The sequence below is a fragment of the Macaca nemestrina genome, chromosome 2 (genome assembly GCF_043159975.1).
Source record: "Macaca nemestrina isolate mMacNem1 chromosome 2, mMacNem.hap1, whole genome shotgun sequence".
Taxonomy (NCBI): domain Eukaryota; kingdom Metazoa; phylum Chordata; class Mammalia; order Primates; family Cercopithecidae; genus Macaca; species Macaca nemestrina.
This window is the reverse complement of record NC_092126.1, coordinates 108,818,215-108,841,092: the sequence shown is the minus strand read 5'-3', so window position 1 is coordinate 108,841,092 and position 22,878 is coordinate 108,818,215. Positions and strand designations below refer to the sequence as shown.

General features: G+C 41.5%; 1 protein-coding gene across 2 annotated transcripts in view; it reads right to left on the bottom strand.

The window, feature by feature from the left end:
* The window catches only part of LOC105480334 (leucyl-tRNA synthetase 2, mitochondrial), a 162,386-nt gene that overhangs the window by 85,137 nt on the left and 54,371 nt on the right, over nt 1–22,878 (bottom strand). For both annotated transcript variants that reach the window (XM_011739006.3, XM_011739005.3), the window contains 2 exons: nt 18,022–18,111; nt 6,230–6,373 (listed from right to left, as the gene is read on the bottom strand). In XM_011739006.3, the coding sequence (XP_011737308.1) occupies nt 6,230–6,373; nt 18,022–18,111 (234 nt within the window). The remainder of the gene's footprint in view (nt 1–6,229; nt 6,374–18,021; nt 18,112–22,878) is intronic.

Genomic DNA, 22,878 nt, shown 5'->3' with positions numbered 1-22,878 from the left:
ATCCCTGGGACTGGGAGCAGAATCTACCGTAGCCAAGAGAAGAGACAGCCATGGCGTGGGGGAGAATCCTGACAGGGAGGCTGGGGGCTCTGAGGGTGTGGCTGAGCACTGGTCTGAGAACAGGGGTCAAGAGCCGGCATGGGCTCTGGCCTCCTACCCCACAGTATCTGATCTTTTTTAAAGTGAGGAGGGATAAGACCACCCTCAGCCCTGTCTGACCACAGAGGGGCATGGTGGGGATAAATGCAGTAAGAGCTTCGAAGCCATAGAGCTTTTAAGAGAAAGCCCGTGTCGTGGATAAACCCAAGCATCATCATCATCACCAAATCCCAGCCCTGGCCTGGTCCTCAGAGCCCTGCAGAGAAGCTGACAGTTTGCTAAACATTTCTCACTTGCTCCTCTCAGTTCTGTCATTTTGCCTCTTCTACCAACATCTAATTTGTGCCCCCCACCCCCATCCCACCCCCTTAGAAGGCACAGTATGCACACACAGGAGGAGGAAGTACTTTGAAGCACAAACAGGAGGAGACGCTTTCTTGAGGTCAGAGGGCAGAGTAGGGTCAAGTTACCAAACTTCGCTAACAATTCCTTTGCAAAGCTTCCAGAGCAACACAGGGGTGACAGGGGTGACAGGGGTGAAGGGGATTAAGGGGGCGATGTGACTGGAGAGGCACTTCCTGGTGCTACCTGTGACCCAGCCTCTGTTCTGGGGCTGAGACAGGATCTGAAGTTAGGAGCAGAAAGCCAGGCAAGAGGCCCAATTTCCAGGGGGCAGCCAAATGCTTCCACAAGCATCCCAGTGCCTTAGAGTTGGAACAAAGGTCCCCTAACAGTCTTTATTCCACAGTTCAGGTGACTCTTGGAGGCTGGACCCTGCCTCACTGCTTCTGTGAGGCTGTCTCTTCGCTCTAACGTCCTCCGCCACCTCCCCGAAGAACTCCTGGCACAAACTTCCCTTCTGTCCCCTTACCTCCTCTCTCCTCCAGCCCCGTGTTTGCATGCTCTGCAGGGTAAAACAAGACCAGTGTGTTCTGGTAAAGGTACTTCTGCTTTACTCACAAGTTCACAGGTAAAATCAGGAGGACAGGAACAAAGAGGGCAGGGAAATGGGCGCTTATTGCCTCCAGTGCCCACTGATTTCATAATGGCTCACTGTTGCCCATCTGCTTCTCACCAGCAGAAATTCATCCCAGTTAGAAATACTCGATGAAGAAGAAGGTTTCCTGCACATCTACAGGGCAATAAGATGCTCCCTTGCAGACCTTCTGTGCTTCCCATCTTTCACCACTTCCTCAGTGATGCCTCCTTGGACTGCTGGGTAGATCTGGGGCTCCTCCTTCTCCTGCACTCTCCTGCAGGGGATGTGACGGCTCATGTCCACCACTGTCTGTGGCACTAGAGTCTAAGCTCCTTAAGAGCAGAGACCTCAGCTGCTCTGTCTGTATTCTTAGCACCCCGCCTAGGGTCTGGCCAGGCACTCAATAACATCTCAGGAAAAAAAATGAATGAATTCAGACCACGGAGAAGGAGGAGAGACTGCTGGTTTAACAGCTCAGCCGCTCAGATTTGAATCCCCATGCTGTTACTTATTACTAGTATAAGCCTCAGTCTGCTCATCAGTAAAATGAAGATAAGAGGAGTACCTACCCTCAAAAGATTAAAGTGAGGGTTCAGTAAGATGGTACAAAGAAAGGCCTGAGCCCTGATCTGAGATAATCAGGTAGGAAATGAGAGGCAAATGCAGACTTTGTTCGTATTACAGCAGTTGCCATATAACTCCTGAAAACCGGGAAAACATAACCACCAATTTGGTGTGGGGGTTGACTAAGCACCATGAGGGCATGGTTATGTCCATTTAACACCAACGAGGGGCGCATGCATGATGCCCAGGGGCTGAGAGCCTGCACTGCAGCCAAGAGGGGCCAGCAGAGTCAGCAGGAGATATCAAAATCACAACTCTAATAGAGAAGTTCAAATGTGAGACCTTCTCTCTATTTGCCTCTCCTTCCAATTGTCACTCTGCGGTCAGGAACTGAGGCATTCCATCAGACTCTGAATCCCTTTTGCTTGCTGTATATAAGGCTCCAATCCATCCTCCTCCCCTTGCTCTCACCTCAGCAGTGCTGCCCACAAGACACCGCCCACACAGCTCTGCCAAGACTAATTCATGTTCTTCAGATACTCCTACTGCAAGTTTTCTTTTTCACAGAATGAGTGGCTGAAATCACTTTTAATGTTTCACAAAGCAAACAATCCTAGGAAGACGGGGTGGGGGGTAAGAGGAGAAAAATCAAATATAACACAGAACAGCCTGAATAAAGCATCTTTATATTACTGGGTTCTCTGTAATTTTCACATCAGGCATTGTCTTTAAAATTAGGAAGTTAAGTGAATGAAAGGAGGGCTCCTTCACAGCCATGCTCCCAAGAAGACCACAGCCATACATCACAGAGGCAGCCCGCAGAGCTGCAAAACGAGATGCAAATACAAAGCTCTAAAGATAACTGTGCGGGCACAGCTCACTGCCTATCCCAGCACCCACTGCCCATCCTCTTCCCCCCTCCAGCTCAACTACAGAAGCTAAAAAGCCCAAGCCTGCTTTCCTAGTCTCCCTTGAGGCTGGGGGTGGCCAAAACACACCTGGGGCTAACAGGACATCAGTGGAATTCTACTGGGGATTTTTGAGAAAGTTTTTGTTTTCCAGATAAAAGGAACAGTTTTTGGCACTGCTCTTTCTGCTTCTTTTCTTTCTTTTTCTTTTTTTTTTTGTAGAAATGGGGGTCTCGATATTGCCTAAGCTGGTCTTGAACTCCTAGGCTCAAGTGATCCTCCCACTTCAGCCTCCCAAAGTGCTGAGATTACAGGCATGAGCCACTGTGCCCAGCCCTTTTCTTTCTGTCTTAAATGGAGACGCAATGTCTGGAGCTGCAGCAACCATCTCTCCATAAGGTGACAGGAAGACAGGGCCAAGAGAACTACTGAGATGACAACTCAGAATCCTATCCCAGTTCAGTCTTGGCAGACTGTTACGTGGGTACAGTAATTTCCCATTTGTTTAAGCCACTGTATCTCAGGTTTCCAGTTGCTTGCAGCTGAAAGCATTACTAACTGATTCAACATCTCATCCTTATCTATACAGGAGGACTTCTTCACTAACTCAAGACGATTTTTATCATACCAGGTTTTAAAACAGATGTCCTACCTCACTCAATCTTTGAAGTTTTGGACCTAATTTCCCAAATAATTTTCCAAATAATCCAAATAATAATTTCCCTATTATTTCCTATATCTACTCAAATATCTCCTGGCCATTTCAAACTTAAAAGGGTCAGGACTATGTCTCTTCCGGGACTCCCTATCCCAGTAAGCAGCTTAACCATTCATGTGCTATTCAAGCCAGGGTTTCCTCAATGTTACCATCTCCTACATACTGTCTTCCAATATATTACCAAGCTCTATGGATTTTGCCACCTGAGTATTTTTCTACCTACTTACTTATCTCTACTATTCTCACCCATGTCTAAATTTTGCATGCCTGGACCACTGCAATAGCCTTCTAACTGGTCTCTCTGCACCCACACTTGCCCTTCCTTCCACAGTGATCTTATAAAAACATAAATCTGACCATGCCATTCCCTTCCTTAGAATCCTTTAGTGGTTTCCTATGGTCCCCATGGTTAAAGTGCAAATTCCTCAAGACCTAAAGACCTTGCCTGATCTAGCCCCTAAACATCTCTCCAGCCCTATCTTGAGCCTTTCTGAGGGGGGAGCTTCCCTGAAGTTTTATGTCTTCATAACCCTTACTTATCCCTCTGTAGCCCAAAGAGTGGATTTTTCATTTCAGATATTAAACTTTCATATTCTAGATTTCCAACTGGTTCATTTTTTTTTTTTTAAGTTTCTACTGTCACCTGAGATTCCCCATCTGTTCATTCATTATGACCATGTTTTCCTTTAAGTCCCAGACAATTTATATGATAAATGTCTTTGGTTTTATTTACTAATTCCAACATCTGGGTCATCTCAGGGTCTATTTCTATTGGAATGCCTTTTCCCCCCCTTGATTTTAGGCCATAATTTCCCGCTTCTTTACAAGTCTAGTAACTTTAATTGTATGTTGTACATTGCAGATACAACCTTGGGAGTCTGGATTACACTGTCTCCCTTTAAAGATGTGGAGTTTTGTTCTGGAAGTTCCTTTTGAAACACTCAGGCTTATTTTATTTTTTATTAAAATGAGTCTATTTTGATTTTGTCATAAGTCTTAGGGTGTCATCCCTACTCTAATGCATGGCCTTTTTTGGGGGTCTCTACTATATACCCTTAGCTGTACACAGTATATATACTATATACTCATAATGCCAATGTTTTCCAGTACTGCACAGCCCCCTCATGTCTGTGTCTCTGTTCTGTTCTCAGCCCCATAGCATTGATCTCTGTTAGGCTTCATGGAGTCTTGCTCTCCCTCTTCTCCAGATTTTCAGAGCAAACCAAGTGCTGACCTCAAAGACAGTTTTTTCAATACATCTGCACAGGAGTTCGGCAAAAAACAGGCGAGTCACCATGGTAACTAACCATTTCCACTGAACAGTTGAAAATTCACAGCTGACAATTTAAAGAATAATGCTCCTCAGTTAGGTTATTACATTTCCAACTAGAGGCAGAGGTCAAAACAAAAGAGCTAATTAGGTGGCCTCTCCAACAATGCCTATAACAGAATCATCTGACAGGTCCAAGAGGTAACCAAGCATCCCTCCCAGTAATGTAGTGGACCCCAACTGTCAGCAGATGGGGGTTCCCACTGCTTGGGGTGATAGAGAATGCAACATCCTCAGCTTTGTTCTTCACATTCAGTCTCCAATATTGCTGTGCTTAAAAGGAACAAGGCACCATGTTAGCAAGTTCTAATGAGCACTTCTCCAAATCCATATGCTATTCTCTGCTGCATTCAGAATAAATGAAAATGGAAAAACAGCCTCATTTAAGACATGTCTTTTGCATGAGGAAACTAGAAGTCATATTTCTGTATGGCACTGGTATTTTGAGTTGGTGTCCTACAATTCTAATTCACAGAGTTTTGTAGTGACCACGGGTTATTGAGAACCTTGTGCTTTCTTTGTATATAAGAACGACAGTATTGGATCTAACCCAGAGGCCATTTCAGTCAATACCCATAAAGCAACTCACAGTCCACCATGAAAGGTGACAACTATCCTTCTTATGGTGACTACCACAGGGGAAGAACAACATGACATACCACAAGTAGTCCTTCATGATGCCCTTACCTTTTCAGACCCTACTTACATCCGGTCTCATGCATGCATAAGAATACAAAGGTCACCAAATTGCCATGTGAATGTCCCTAATTTCCTTTAATCATTTCTCTCTGGAGTTTCAGGGAGTGACCCCTCAACTCCAGCACCTTGAAACATGGTAAGCTCAAAGAGCACATTGCACAGAGCGGTCCCAACACGTACAGAACCGATTTTTTGCCCAGGCTCTTGGTGATTTAATAAGCAAGTCCCTACTTTCAATGCTTGGTTTTGACTTGAATCTCTGAACATGGAAAGAGCTAGAAGGCACCTTAAAGACTGCTTGGTCCAACCTGCTCATTGTATTGATGAGAAAACTAAGGCCCAGGAACCAGTTTATCAAGCTTTAGCACCTGCCTTAGTTTATTTTCACTTGGCCTTCCCTGATGGAGGCCAGCCATCTCTTCACTTCTTTTAGATAATCTCTTCTGGACCTCCATTGAAAAATTTAAGAATGTGAAGTCTAGAGTTGGGTGGGAAAGACATGCACCAAAGTTAATAAACCAAAGGTCCATTTACTTATCTGAGATTCCATTCTATCTTTCTGGAGGTCTCATCAGAACTACACAGTTGAAGACACTTTTTTCTCTTTTTTTAGGGGCCACCTCTCTTTTTTGAAGCTTTATCACTGATACAATTATGGATGATTTTTGACCTCTGTGGCAGTGAGTTGAAAGGTCAGCAAACAATGGCCTACAATGACCTCTAGGTGCTATACTTGACTTACAATTGAAGATACCAGCCCATCACCAGCAAAGTGAGTGATGAGGCTCAGTTGCTTCCTGTCTGTACACCCATGGCTCTGAGCCCCTCCTAGAGCTCACCCCCCACAGTGAGGCTCTCTCCTACCCAGAAGCCTTTGGTGTTGCCTGCCAGCATGTAAGGCATTAGTGGGGAGCCTCCAGGCTGACACTCACCTTTGCATAAGCAGTTGTCTTAATAAACCACTGTCTGAGGTACTTCTGTTCCACCTTTGCTCCAGAACGCCATGAACAGCCATGTTCGTCCACCTGCTCATTGGCGAGCACTGTTTGATCCACTGGGTCCCAGTTAACCAGGGCCTGTATAATTCATGAAACAAAATAGCACAATCTGGTGAGTACTTTTTTTTTTTTGGATACAGAGTGTCATACTGTCACCTGGGCTAGAGTGCAGTGATGATCTCAGCTCATTGCAACCTCTGCCTCCTAGGTTCAAGTGATTCTCCTGCCTCAGCCTCCCGAGTAGCTGGGATTACAGGTGCCTACCATCACACCTGGCTAATTTTTGTATTTTTAGTAGAGATGGGGTTTCACTATGTTGGCCAGGCTGGTCTCAAACGCCTGATCCACCTGTCTTGGCCTCCCAAAGTGCTGAGATTACAGGCGTGAGCCACCGCGTAGGTGAGTACTCATTTAATGAGACCATCCTGAGGTTTCTTACATGGGAGAAGGCCTGCAAACGCAATGGCTCTGCTCCGTGGAGTACTGCTTGGTAAAGAAACCACGTGCAAGTTGTACAAAGAACACACTGATTTCCTCTGTGTTTCCATCTTATTAGAACAGGCTTGGGAAAGAAGACTTTAAGGATGCGTCTAACTCAACTTTGGTATTTTAATATGAAAGGATGAACTTTCAGGATGGAAAATCTTAGCAAGCAGAATAAAAGAAGAAAAAATGGTACCTATTTAAAATTTAAGGCCGGGCGCAGTGGCTCAAGCCTGTAATCCCAGCACTTTGGGAGGCCGAGGTGGGCGGATCACGAGGTCAGGAGATCGAGACCATCCTGGCTAACACAGTGAAACCCCGTCTCTACTAAAAAATACAAAAAACTAGCCGGGCGAGGTGGCGGGCGCCTGTAGTCCCAGCTACTCGGGAGGCTGAGACAGAAGAATGGCGTAAACCTGGGAGGCGGAGCTTGCAGTGAGCTGAGATCCAGCCACTGCACTCCAGCCTGGGCGACAGAGCGAGATTCTGTCTCAAAAAATAAATAAATAAATAAATAAATAAATAAAATTTAAACAGAATAGGATTATTTTAGGGAAATAAATCTTCAGTGTACAACTTGATAAATTTTTACAGTTATATACTCATGTAACCACCACTCATTTCAAGATAAAGTACATTTCCAGCACCCTAGAAAACTCTGTTGTGCCTTCTACCAATCAATACCTGCCCCCACAATGGTAGCTCTTCTGAGCTCTGTCTCCATGGATTCATTCAGCTGATAGAACACATAAAACATGTAGTCTTAACTATTATGAAGATTCATTCTCTCCATAGAGTTCTAGTTAGTGTTTATCTTCATTTAAAATAAGTACCTCTGTCATCTACATTCACACCTTTATGACATTCAGGTACCACTTGGTACAAAGAAGGGAATGAGTACAGAGAGATGTGTTGGGGACTTAAAATATCCTGACTTCATATACATTTTTTTTGTAATTTTTTTTTCTTTGAGACAGAGTTTTGCTCTTATTGCCCAGGTTGGAGTGCAATGGTTGCGATCTTGGCTCACTGTAACCTCCACCTCCTGGGTTCAAGCGATTTTCCTGCCTCAGCCTCTCGAGTAGCTGGGATTACAGGCATGTGCCACCAAGTCCAGCTAATTTTGTATTTTTAGGAGAGATGGGATTTCACCGTGTTGGTCAGGCTGGTCTCAAACTCCTGACCTTAGGTGATCCACCCACCTTGGCCTCCCAAACTGTTGGGATTACAAGCATGAGCCACCATGCCTGGCTGTAAAAATTTTAATAAGCAATTCTAATAAGAGATTGTGTTCACTATTACCCATTTGCCCCTCCAGACGCTCTTCCTGCTCTGTTCTGTGGCCCAAGAAGTTGACCTCTGCGACCTGCATTCCCTTGGACTCTTGCCTTCCGGCTGGGTTCGATCAACGACAGGCACACTGGCCGCTTCCTGGCCACGCGCTGGCAGCGGTCACGTGCCTCTACTGAAGGTCATCACCTCTGTTGGGCAGGTCTCCCCTGCTGCTACAGCTACTGCTCTCCCATGTTCCACGAACTGCTCCCTAACGTTGCCCCTGCAGCCTAGAGGTGGCAAAGGCATCCTTCTGCTGCCAGGGTCAAATGCATCGCCATCTCTTCTGAGTTTCCCTGAACTCCACACAAATAGTCCTTTATCAAATTGTCTTCAATGACTCCTTTCAGGTGTGCTCTCTCTTTCTTGCTGGGACCCTGACTGATCCAGAGATATGTCTAAAAGTTACATAAAAAGTAGGGGTGAGGGGAGGCTAACCCATCTGTGGGTTGTAATTTGTGGGCTGTAATTTTACAACTAGAAGCAGTACCCCCATTGAAAAATTTAACTATGTGAAGTCCAGAGTTGGGTGGGAAAGACATGCATTTGTTTCCCTTCTAAGATAGGGTTCCCAAAAGCCTTAACTTAGTAAGTGCATAGAGACAAAATATGGGACACAAGTCCCTTAGACCTAAAAACTTTAATAAACCAAAGGTCCATTTCCTTATCCATTATTCCTGCCTGTGTTAGGGGGTTGGAGAGAAGGGCACCACTTAATTATTTCTTCTTTTTCTTGAGACACGGTTTCACTCTGTCACCCAGGCAGAAGTACAGTGGCACAATCTTGGCTCACTGCAACCTCCACCTCCTGGGTTCAAGCGATTCTCCTGCCTCAGCCTTCCAAGTAGTGGGGACTCTAGGTGTCCACCACCACCCCCGGCTAATTTTTGTATTTTTAGTAAAGACAAGGTTTCACCTTGTTGGCCAGGCTGGTCTCGAACTCCTGACCTCAGGTGATCTGCCTGCCTTGGTCTCCCAAAGTGCTGGGATTACAGGCATGAGTCACCATACCCAGTCTTAATTATTTCTTTTTAAAAAATTATTAATTGAAAAATCATAATTGTATTTATGGAATACAGTGTGATATTTTGATATATGTACACAATGTAGAATAATTAAGCTAATAAAACATTTTTTGTGGTGATAAATTTACTCTTTCAGTTATCTTGAAATACACAAAACATTATGACTGACTAGAGTCACCCTCCTGTGCAGATCTCAAAACGTGACCGACTAGAGTCACCCTCCTGTGCAGATCTCAAAACATATTCCTGTGTCTAGTGGAAACTTTGTACTCCTGACAGGACTTCCCATTCCCTTGCTCCACCCCTACCCCTCCAGCCTCTGGTAACTATCATTCTACTCTCTACTTCTATGAATTCACCGTTTTTTAGGATTCCACATACAAGTGAGATCACATGGTATTTGCCTTTCTGTGCCTGGATTATTTCACTTAGCATAATGTCTTCTAGATTCATCCCTGTCATTCCCAAATGACAGAATTTTATTGTTTTTTGAAGCTGAATACTATTCCATTGTGTATATACTCCACATTTTCCTAATTCATTCGTCCGTTGATGGACACTTAGGTTGATTCCACATCTTGGCTACTGTGAATAGTACTGCAGTTAACATGGGTGTACAGATATCCCTCCGACACACTGATTTCAATTCCTTTGGATATACTCCCAGAGGTGGGATTGCTGGATCATATCGTAGTTCTATTTTTCATTTTCTGAGGAACCTCCATACTGTTTTCCATAATGGCTATAGCAATTTACATTTCTACCCACAGTGTACACAGGTTCTGGAAGGGTTCCACTTAAAAAACAGGTAGAAAGGACCAAGTACTGCTTAGGAATGTAGACAGTTCATTCAAGAGGCATCTCCCCACTCCAGACAACCCACGCACAATTAAAACTGTATGAAATATATTAAAAAAAAGTAGAAAAAGAGCACCCCATATCCCTCCACCTCTGTCTCTTGTCCCTGGCAAACCTCAGAGGATTTGGAAGAAGTGAACACTTGGTACTGCAGATTGCAAGAACAAATAGGACTGTATTTTCTTATCGACATTTCCCACATGGCCTGGCATCTCTCAGGTTCTAGGTCACAAAATACAATGAGGAAGGTGTGTTCCTAAGAGGTTTGCACATCATAATAAAACCCAGGCATCGAATGAAAGACAAAACAAAACAAAAACAAAAAAAGCAAAACACAAAGGCAATTTCTCCCTCTAGTGAAAGACTTGGGGGAAAGGGGAAAAACACCAAAAGAAACAGTGTCTCAAAAGATGCATCAGCTGTGAGAATCCACAGGATTTCTTTCTAGAACTCTAATCCACCTCAGCCACAGAGTTGCAGATTCAGGCTCAGACTTTCCAAGAGCGGTTAAATTAGGAGTCATCAAAATCCAGGGCCCTGGGGCTCAGGGAGCACCTGTAACTCCTTCAAGCCCTGGAGTGCTTCCTAAATCCCTTTGCTCAGGTCTCCTCTCTTGGACAACTGTCTCTGTCAATAGCTTCCCTCATCCAGCAATCCTGGATTTCCACATTTTGAACATTTACTTGGATGAACATGCTGATTTTTAAGCAAGCACAGCCTTATGAATAGGATATAATTTCTGGGCAACTTCACTGACTCTATTCATTTCCCTGGTTGGCATTTATGTTATCTATCACCTACTGAAGCCAATTCCATGTTCCTTTGTAGTTAACTAGCCTTATTTGTAAAATAAAGTCAAGCCTGTATTGAAATGAACCTTAAATTAACACTGAAATCATTAAAACACTTGCAAACACATTGAGCTCTGGGTAGATTTTACCCACCGCTTCCCTCGCAATAGTTATCTGGGAATATCACAGAATTGGACATTCCAAAGAAGGTAATTTCCCTGCTTATTAAAGGGTTAAACATTAGGACTAATATTTTTTGCTTGAGTGATTTGTGGGAAGCTTTTAGGAAGCAATTTAGAAATGCACCTCATAACACAATTACAAACACAAAGGAGCCATGTTCATAAAAGGGTCAAATCTGCACAGTGATTAGTCAGAGCAGGGATTTTTGTCTCTTCTCTCTACTCTTCTTTGCCATTACACTCTTGGAGTTGTAGGTGACTTTGGGCTCCCTTGGGGATTATGTGGGCAGTATTCTCCTAATTTTGTGTTTATCAGCTTTCCTATCTGTGACACAGCAGCTGTGGGGCTTGCTGCCCCAGCCAGCCCTACTGTTTCAAACCCTCACGCCTCTTATCTCATTTTTACCATTTCTCCTCTTCCCTCAGATCCTCCTTGCCTTGCCTCCCTGCCTCGCCCTTCACACAGGTGCCTGTCCCTTCTAGATCACACCCACCATCAGCATGCTTTTGTCTCTTGGCCAGCATATCACTCCTCAGGCCCTTGTCTACTCTCCATTGTTTTCCCCACCTCTCTCCTCAAGCTCTGCTTTTCTTTTCTTTCTTTTCTATTCTTTCTTTCTTTCTTTTTTTTTTTAATACTATCAAATACCTTTTCTGAATATACTGTCAGCTTCAGGTTCCAGAAGGCTAGTAAAATATATATTTTAGGGTACTGATTTTTTTCAAGGTCTATTAGCTTCCTTCTTGACAAAGCATGCTTAACTAAGGAACATCACATAGGTCTTATAAAGTAGCACTCAAAATCAATCTTGCTCCATTCCATCCAGAATGGGCCTGAATTTGGACTAAGTCCAGGGGGAGACCACAAAGCTACCGTTTGTTACTGTCACTACATTCGAAAGCCACAAGGAGGCACAGTGGAAGAGGTGCCAGTATGTAGCAATTCTTTCAGTATGCTTCCTGAAGCCAAGGCCACACTGCAAACTTAGCTTTACCTAGTGGGTAAATTAGCACCATCACTAGCTGCTATTAAATTCATGTAGACAGCTAAAGACAGACTCATAAATTAGGGGACTCTCTATCATTCCCTAGAATGTCCAAGCATAATAAACCATTATTCTTTCTAATAACTATATCCACCATCCAAGGCTAAATACCAGCACAAGACTGATAATCAACGAGTACCATACAGGAAAAAGAACTTTGAAGAGAGATCAACAGGACTCCAGATAAGCAACTCCAGACAAAAAATGCACAAGGAACTAGAAAAGCAAGAACAAACCAAACCCAAAATTAGTAGAAGGAACGAAATAATAAAGATCAGAGTAGAAGTAAGTGAAATTGAGACTGAAAAAAAAAAAAGACCAACAAAATAAAAAATTTGGTTTTTGAAAAGTCACAAAATCAACAAATTTTTACCTAGACTAGGAAAAAAAGAGCCAAATAAATAAAATCAGACAGAAAAAGAAACATTACAACTTTTACCACAGAAATACAAAGGATCATTAGAGACTATCATGAACAACTATACATCAACAAATGGGAAAACCTAGAAGAAATGGATAAATTCCTGACACACACACAACCTACCAAGATCGAACCATGAAGTAATCAAAAACCTGAATAGAACAAGTAATGAGTTCACAGCAGTAATATAAAGTCTTCCATCAAAGAAAAGACCAGGACCTGATGGATTCACTGCTGAATTCTAACTAATACCCATTCTTCTCAAACTCTTCTAGAAAGAGGTAATTCTTCCAGACTCATTCTATAAAGCCAGCATTACCCTGATATCTAAACCAGACAAAGACATAACAAAAAAGAAAGCTATAGGCCAATATCCCTAATAAATAGAGATGCAAAAATCCTCAACAAAATAGTAGTAAACAGAATTCAACAACACATTAAAAAGATCATTCACCGTGATCAACAGGGATTCATCTCAGGGATGCAAGGATGGTTCAACATACACAAATAAACAAATGTCATGTCATATGACAAAACCAAGGACCAAAACACATAATTTCCATAGATGCTAAAAAAGCATTCAATAAAATTCAACATACTTCATGATAAAAATAAAAATAAAACACCTCAACAAATCAGGTATAGTAGAAACATACCTCAACACAATAAAGGCCATATATGACAAGCCTATAGCTAATATCACACTGAATGGGAAAAAATTGAAAGCCTTTCCATTAAGATCTGGAATAAGACAAGGATTACCACTTTCAACACTTTTATTCAACATAGTACTGGAAGTCCTAGCCAGGGCAAGGAGGCAAGAGAAAGAAATAAAGGGCAACTAAACTCGAAAGGAAGAAGTCAAATTATTCTTGTTTGTAGACAACATGATTTTATATTTAGAAAAACCTAAAGATTCTAACCAAAAAACTTAGACTCGATAAATAAATTTAGTAAAGTTGCAGGATACAAAATCAACACACAGAAATCAGCAGCATTTCTATATGTGAACAATGATCAATCTGAAAAAGAAATCAAGCAAGTAATCCTATTTATAAGAATTACAAATAAAATACCTAGGAATAAATTTAAGCTAGGTGAAATATCTCTAAGGAAAACTATAAAACATTGATGATAGAAATTGAAAAGGACACACAAAAAGTGGAAAAATATACTATGTTCATGAACTGGAAGAATTAATATTGTTAAAATGCACATACTACACAAAGTGATGCACAGATTCAATGCAATCCCTATCAAAATACCAATGACATTCTTTACAGAAATAGAAAAACAACCCTAAAATCTGTATGGAACCACAAAAGACCCTGAATAGCCAAAGCAATCCTGAGCAAAAACAGAACAAAGCTGAAAGCATCACACTACCTGATTTCAAATTATACTAAAAAACTATAGTAACCCAAACAGCATGGTACTGGCATAAAAGGAGACACATAGACCAATGAAATGAAACAGAGAACTCCGATATAAATCCATGCACTTATACAGTCAACTCATTTTTGACAAAGGTTCTAAGAACATACACTGGGGAAAAGACAGTCTCTTTAATAAATGTTGCTGGGAAAACTGGATATCCATATACAGAGGAATGAAACTAAATCCCCATTTTTTACCACATAAAAAAATAAACTCAAAATAGATTAAAGACTTAAATGTAAGACCAAAAACTATGAAACTACTAGAACAAAACATTAGGGAAATGCTACAGGACATTGGATTGGGCGAATATTTTTTTGGGGTAAGACCACAAAAGCACAAGCAGTAAAAGCAAAAATAGACAAATGGGATTACATCAAACAAAAAAGCTTCTGCATAGCAAAGGAAACAATAAACAAAATGAAGAGATAGCCTACAGAAGGGGAAAAACATTTGCAAATTATTCATCTGACGAGGGATTAATAACCAGAATATATAAAGAATCCAAACAACTCAATAGCAAAAAACAAAAATCCAAACACTCCAATTAGCAAGTGGGCAAAAGACCTGTATAGACATTTCTCAAAAGAAGACATACAAATGGCTAAAAAGTATATGAAAAAAAAAAAAAAGTTTAACATCATTAATCATCAGGGAAGTGCAAATCAAAACCACAATGAAACATAATTTCACTCAGTTAAAATGGCTTCTATTAAAAGACGGAGTAATGGATGTTGGTGAGGATATGGAGAAAGGGGAACCCTCATACACTGTATGAAAAACAGTAAGGAGGTTCCTCGTAAAATTAAAAATAAAACTAACATATGATTCAGCAATCCCACTGCTGGGTATATATCCAAAGGAACTGAAATCAGTATTATCGAAGAGATACCTGCACTCCTGTGCTTATTGTGGCACTATTCACAATAGACAAGATATCCAATCAACCCAAGTGTCCATCAGTGGATTAATGGATTTTAAAAATGTGGTATATACACACTATGGAATATTATTCATCCATAAAAAAGAATAAAATCCTCTCATTTACATTAACATGAATGGAACTGGAGGTTACCATGTGACATAAGTCAGGCACAGAAAGACAAATATCAAATGTTCTCACTTATATGTGAGAGCTTAAAAAAGTGGATCTCATGGAGGTAGAGTGTAGAATAGTGGCGGCCAGGGACTAGGAAAGGAAGGGGAGAGAGGGGGGATAAAAAGACAGTGGTTAATGGGTACAAAAACACGGTTAGATAAAAGGAATAAGTTCTAGCATTTGATAATATAGTAGGGAAATTATAGTTAAAAATAATTTATTGTATGTTTCAAAATATTTAGAAGAAATCTAATTATTTCCAACACAAAGAAAAGATAAATGTTTGAGGTGATGGATATCCCAATTACCCTGATTTGATCATGACACATTGTATACATGTATCAAATATCACATGTAAAATATGTACAACTATGATGTATTAATAAAAAAAAAAAAAACCCACAACAACAAAACCCTCTAAAACTACATCGACGGAATAGAACTTTTTAAAAAAGAGTTTTAAGAAAATGTTTTTCAAAAGGTGAAATTAATGTTCTACCAAGTAGAGGTCTTTATGTTCATATTTGCAGCTGAAAATACTTTGTTTTGTGAAAGCAACAGCAGATTCTTTTTGCAACAGAACTGAACATTTGGTGGACAGTGCTTGTTAAGAACAAAAGACTTAAACACTCCAGCTATGTTTAGTAATGCTCTGCTCAAATACCATTCCTAAATGCTCATTTACCTGAGTTATTTTGGTTAAATATGCTTTACAAAGTATATTTCTAAAGTCGGTTAACTTTATAAAGTTTATTCCAAAAATTTGTATTTTGAAATAAACCACAGAAATAGAAGGCTAATAGCAATGTTTTCTGTTTCAAGGCCAATTTGAAAATAGCTATCCAATAAAAGGAGATTGCTGTGGTCTGAATGTGTTCCCCAAAGTTCATGTGTTGGAAACTTAATCCCTAATGCAACAGTGTTAAGAGGTGGGACATTTCAGAGGTGATTAGGTCATAAGGCCTCTGCTCTCATGAATAAATTGATGTTGCTATCACGAGTGTAGGTTAGTTATCAAGAGTGGGCTTGTTATAAAAGTGAGTTCAGCTGGGCATGGCGGCTCACGCCTGTAATCTCAGCACTTTGGGAGGCCGAGGCGGGCAGATCACCTGAGGTTGGGAGTTCGAGACTAGTCTGACCAACATGGAGAAACCCCGTCTCTACTAAAAATACAAAAATTAGCTGGGCGTGGTGGTGCATGCCTGTAATCCCAGCTACTCAGGAGGCTGCGGCAGGAGAATTGCTTGAACCTGGGAGGCAGAGGTTACAGTAAGCCGAGATCACACCATTGCACTCCAGCCTGGGCAACAACAGCAAGACTCTGTCTCAAATAAAAAAAAAACCACAAAAACAAAAAAACAAAAAAAACCAGTGAGTTCGGCTCCCCCTTGCTCCCTCCCTCACTCTCACTCTCTCTTGCCCTCTCACCTTCTACTGTAGGATGATGCAGCAAGAAGGCCTTTGCCAGAGGCCGGCACCTTGATATTGGACTTCCCAGCCTCCAGAACTATGAGGAAATACATTTCTGTTGTTTATAAATTACCCAGTCTCAAGTATTCTATTGTAGCAGCACAAACCAACTAAGACAGAGAGCTACCTGGAAAAAAACCAAGACTAAATCCTGCCCAAGCAGCAGTGTGGGGGTGGAGGCAACCTAGCAGGCCCTCCCAGCCAGAGCTGACTGGGAGCAGCCTAGTGTGGATTTCTCCATCTGGTCATGTGTTTTGGTCTTTCCCTCATAAACACCATCTCTTTTTAGTCAAAAAGCCAATATTTGTTAAAGAATAGAACACTATTTTTTACCTCAGTTCTTTCCTCTCCCTTTTGCCTTACTCCAGTAGGCTGATGGGCTCAAAGGATCCTCTTGTCTCACCGTCTTGATACTTGAGTAACTGGGACTAATTTTTTCCTACTTTTTGTAGAGACAGGGTCTCACTGTGTTGCCCAGGCTGGTCTTGAACTCCTGGCCTCCAGCAATCCTCCTGTGTGAATCTCCCAAAGTTCTGGGATTACAGATGTGAGCCACTGTGCCCAGCTCTGACTTTTTAAACACTATTTAATTTTAATTATTTTAAACTTAAATTCACATGTGGCTAGTGGCTATCATCCTGGACAGTTCTATGTCACACTATGATGCCCTTGGCTCATCTCCTACCATTCCAAGTCTTATCTACCATTATTGAGCTCCCACCATAACAAACACTTCCATTTCTCAGGAGACCACTGTGATCGCTGTTCTTTAACTATTACCTTTAATCTTTCCAAGAACCCTGTGTCTTCATCCATTTTCTGCTACTGTAACAGAATAACACAGACTGGATAATTTATTAATAGAAGTTTATTTGGCTGATTCTGGAGGTCAGGAAGTCCAAGAGCATGGTGCCAACATCTGCAAGGGCCTCTGTGCTGCATTATCCCATGGCAGTAAGTAGAACAGCAAGTAAGTGTATGACACACACACACACAGAGAATTTGGCTGAACTCATCCTTTTATTGGGAGCTCATTCCCACAATAATAACACTAATCCATTTATTAGGACAGGGCTCTCATGACCCACTGACTTCTTAAAGGTTCCTCTTCTTAAACCCATCACGATGGCAATTAAATTTCAACATGAGTTTTGGAGGGGACATCCAAACCATAGTACCCCACAAGGAAAATGTGCCCACTCCCATTCAGCAGATACAAAACCATGTTTCCTAGAGGTTAAGTTACCCAGCTGGTTACACAGCTGGGAGAGGGAGCTAAGCTAGGATTTGAGAAGCTGTATTCTTTCTTCTTACACCCCCTCCTTGATCTCATTACAGGAACCAGAGAGCAGGTTATGTGGTAAGAATTCAAGGGTGAAAGAAGCCCAGACCCTGTCTTGATGACACTAAACTGAACTAGGAAGTAGTCACTTTCTGGGTCTGCTGTGACTGAATTTATGAACTTGAGGTAGCGTTCATTTAACTGCTACTGTGCAAACAGGGTTTACTTGCTTCTTATTTAACAATGACGTGTCCTAAAGATATTCACTAAATTTTAAAAGTGCAGCTAATTTTAACTTACCTCCTTTTGATAGGCCAGCCCAGCCTCATACAGTTTAACAAAGAGATACTGAGTCCACTTGTAGTAATCTGGCAAGCACGTAGTTATTTCCTGCCAACAAAGAAGAAAAATAATGTACAGGCCATTATAAACATCCCCGCTGCCATGCATGCATCAGTCTTGCAACTGAATTTTGAAAAGTAATGAAATCACAAAAATATTTATCAGCTCAAAATATTTTCACCAATTGTAAAGTAAGGAGAGCTGCAATTTATTCTGGAAAGATATGTTATTGAAATGCCACCTACACCTTTCTGAGGGCATGTTCAATGAGAAACTCAATGTCAAGTCTTTTGCACACCTCCTGCCCACTCATCTATGGCACTAACAAGTGAATTACGTTGTACAAAATTGGGTATTAATATTTTTGTCACACAAACATACACGGGGGCCCTGATGCTTATTCACAAACGTAGTTCATTTTGAAAGCAATCACAAAATTCAAGAGGAATATTTGCCTGCCTCAGTATGATCCTCATTTGAAAATATATCTTGTGTTTCCACACATAACTGGGGCTTTGTGGCTCCTTTAGACTCCGTCTATTCCACTTATTCCATTATGTGAATCGGGCCATTGTCTACTTAGGAAGAACAATTAAAAACATTAAACTTAGTAAGAAACCACTTGGTTTATATTTCCAAGTCTAAATCAAAGGTTCCCCAAATTTACTTTCTGTCCTAAAAACACATTTGTTATAGAATTCTGAAAAACACAATTTATGGTTGATAAAGTCAAATAAACACAAAACCTCTACACTGTCACGTTTCTTTTCTAGTGCTCTTTAAATGTTTCAGATGATTCCGTTTGTAACAGACTTTATTTTTAAGAGACAGAAGTCTTGCTCTGTCGCCAAGGCTGAAGTGCAGTGGTGTGATCATGCCTCACTGTAGTCTCAAAATCCTGGGCTCAAACGACCCTCCCTCCTCAGCCTCCCCAGTAGCGGAGACTACAGGTGTGTGCCACCATGCCTTGTAATAAACTTTTGATAGAAGGCATACTTTTACCAAAAGTGCAAACAACTCAGTCTTCCTTAAGGTGAATAAATGAGACAGCTTCAAACGCGGACTTTGGGCATGTGGTAGGAACTAAGCAAGGTGTCAGGTAAACATCTGTGCTCCCAGTGGGCTGTTTTTCTTATGTAAGATTCCTGAGTCCTTCTTTGTGCTGTTTTATAAAAGTAGCAGAGTAATAACTATTAGAAAACAATTCTTTTAAAGGGAAAATAACTCAACTCTGACTATTGGCTCTACCTTCCCACTTCAAGGCAACTAGTGAACCACCAGCCAGTCAGAGGCTTTGCCCACATTGTAGCTGTCTGCCTAGGCCAGCTTCCACAACACAAGAGCCATAATTTCTGAGGCACACATACGATGCAGCCTGCTCTGGCTTCCAGCTTCACAGATGTCTACAGGGGCGTCATGCACAAAGATCTTCATCAACTCAAGAACCTAACCGGCACTCTGCCAATGGGCTTGCTTCCCCAAACCTCCAAATTCATCCTTATCCATCACCTTTTCCTCCCCAGCTACCCCTCCAGCTAGCATGGCACAGAACTTGTTCTCCTCAGTTTTCTAGACAAGCAACTTAAAAACTTCCATTGTTAACGAAACCCAGGGCAGGAGCTACATTTGGTCTATTTCATTGGCTCATTGTTGTATGCTCAGGTCCCGGCACATTGAGGCACCCAAAATTGTTGTTGAAGGAAGAATAAAGTAGAGATACGAACTATTGCACATTGAATCAAGTTTGATTCCTTCATGTAGGTTTCACAACAAAATTCAAATTATTACATTGTGGTCCCCAAGATGAACTGGGATAGGGGATGTGGGTAAGGGGTGGAGGTAGTATAGAAAAAATATTCCCAAGACTTGGTCATTGTGGATATATCTTTTTATTTTTAAAAAATCTTTACCCACTAGAGGTTTAGAGAAGTGTGTGAAATAATTTTGAGAAAATAATGAGAATTGTTAAATCTAAGGGATAGAGGTTCAATATTTTATTTTCTCTATTTTTCTATTATTTGAGTTGTTCATATCAAAATTCTTTTAGTAAATATGTAACACATTATATATTATATATGTAATATATATACAACATATTTTATATATACACACATATATAAAATATACAAGTATGTGTTTTTTTCTCTAAGCCCGTGAATCTGCTTCCACAGAGTGACAGCAAAAATTACACAGCCATAAAACAGCATTGTTATCTTCATTTAGGTTGATGGTTCTGAAAATCGCTTTTACCTAAAGTAGAAAAAAGAGGATGATCTAGTCAGGAAAAACAATGATCTTCATCCAACCAAGCGTTAGCCTACTTTCAGTCAAACCTGTAACAAAAGGGCATTCTCTTTGGAAGTGTCAGCTCCGAGGTAAAGGGAGGGGTGGGGAATTACAGGCCCCTGCTTTCACCCTGGCTTCCAATATGGGTCTGATCTATTTATTTATGTTACATTTCTGCACATGTCATTTGAAGAAAAAGCAACCTTAACTGCTAAAAGAGTACAGCTTGAAAACCACTGCTCCAGGACCATTATTCCAATCACTGGCGGTTTCATTTCCAGGCATATACACAGCACTCAAAAGTTCCATCGTACTGAAGTGCGTGACTCACCTGCCCAGAGGAGGCTGGGTGTGCCCTGAGGAAGACACTGTGCTCCTGTCCCTTTTATTCCCATCTGCTGCACACAGGGCCCAGCCACCGACTGACCCTCAGTAATGTCCACTCCATGAAGAAATGCCAGAACAGACACTCGCAAGGCTCACCAGGAGCTCAGTCTCACACGGATTATAAATACGGTTGGGAACAGACATCACTTAGAAATACATCTCCTGAAAGTCATAGAGCCCTCTGGAACCTTCCCTGATTTGCTCATTAAAACAAAGCAAAACAAAAACAGCTATTTTGAGTCTTCTAATGCTTTATCTCAATCAAAATAATCAAAGCCATCTTTCTGAAATTAAACTGCTGAAAAGCTTTTATTTTAATCAACTGGCTAGAAATCAAGAGTCTATTTTCATATTTTCACTGGGAAGTGCCTATTCAAAACCCAGTTCTGTAGACAAGGGTCTTCTTGGGGTCTCAGTACCCACAGAGGTGATGTTAATAGTCCTTTCTTCCCTTCTGTAAAGCAAGAGAGCTCAACTGGGAAAATTTTATTACCCAGAGACCATCTGGCACTGACTGGAGACATTTTTGTTTGTCACAACTCAGGTGTGTATGTTGTGTGTGTGCTACTGGCATCTAGTGGATAGAGGCCAGGGATGCTGCTTTAAAAACCTGTAGTGAACAAGACAGTCCCCAGAACAAAATAATCACCCCGTCCCAAATATCAATCAACAGCACCAAGGTGGAGGAACCCTGATCCACGAATTCAGATTTCTTCAGTCTGAGTTATAATCACAGACTGATTAAAGAAGCATCAATCAAACAGCTCTCTGGTGGCCATTCTATACATACTGATAACTTGTTAAGCATCAATGGGCAAAAGTGGAAACATGGGGGCGGTTAAGTGAGTTTCCCTTCTCCATCGGGGGTAGCCCCATCTCTGCTGAGCATGACTTGCAGTGCACACAGGAATGCTGCATGATGCGACCACCAAGCCTTCTACCAACTCGGAGACCAACCAGAGGAAGGGACATGTCAAGTCTGGGGTTGCAGGCAGATAAAATTCTGAAACTCTATTATGCATGCATAATGCTATTCACTGGTAATAAGTGGTTGATTTTACTATCTAAATTTTAAATCATTTAATATGCCTCCAAGTAGTTGTCTGACTTGGAAAATCTACATAATAAATTTGTGTAATAAATTCCCTATTTTGAAGTTAGAGATGCATACAGTTTTTCTTGATACATGAGTTTATCCCTTCCCATAAAATAGTTGTTGAACAAATAAATGTTTAAAGATCATCCATGAGAATCTGCCCCACAGCACCCAAATTCCAGATGGAACCCTGCCTGCAACTCCAAGGGGGAACCCAGAGTCTGTGGGGTAGGGCTTCCTGTTGCTCACATCTGCCCACAAGCTGTGGGATAGCACCAACTGGTAAGAGTCCTTAGGGAGACCACCAAAGAAGTCAAATAACAAGTTAAAGGCGTTTCCTTCGGCCGTTTTTCCAATAAGCCAACGCCTACGTTAATGCACCATTGTTTTTAATACAAAAGTCAGGCAATTCAAAGTTATAGCTACAAAAGCACTGGCAATTCAGCCACACTCCACATAAATCTACATAAAAGTGTCAACTTTTATATCTTCCTGAGCTCTAGAAAGTGCAATCTAGCTGCCAAGAGACCAAATTTACGAGTCTGGGATTCCAACTAGAATTGTTCCTCTAAGCTGCATTTCTACATTCTATAATACCTGGTTTTTGGCATTAAAAATATTTTGCACATTCACGAGCAACCACAGAGCCCAACACACAACCTGAGTTCTCTGAGAACACAAGTGAGGCTCAAAATACCATCTTTTGAGACCTGCCGCCCATACCTCAATGACTGCACAAATTAACAACTAAGCCAGTCTGGCCAGCAGCTCCTGAGACATAGCGATTCATCAATGATAAAGTCCAAGAAGGTTGAGCCACGGAGGCCTATACTATTCCTGCTATAAAATAACACTTGGTCTGTAAAGGAAGAATCACAGCACTTGGCCACCTTCCATGTTCCCCACTGAAGTCTCCTCAGGCTCACACTCCTTGCTCTAGGAAAAGAGCCTGGGAGAGCGTGATCTCAGGAAAGACCCTGAAGTCATCTGACTTGGGTCTAAGTCCTCGCATCACTAGTTTGTGGTCACGCCACATTTCCCTCTTA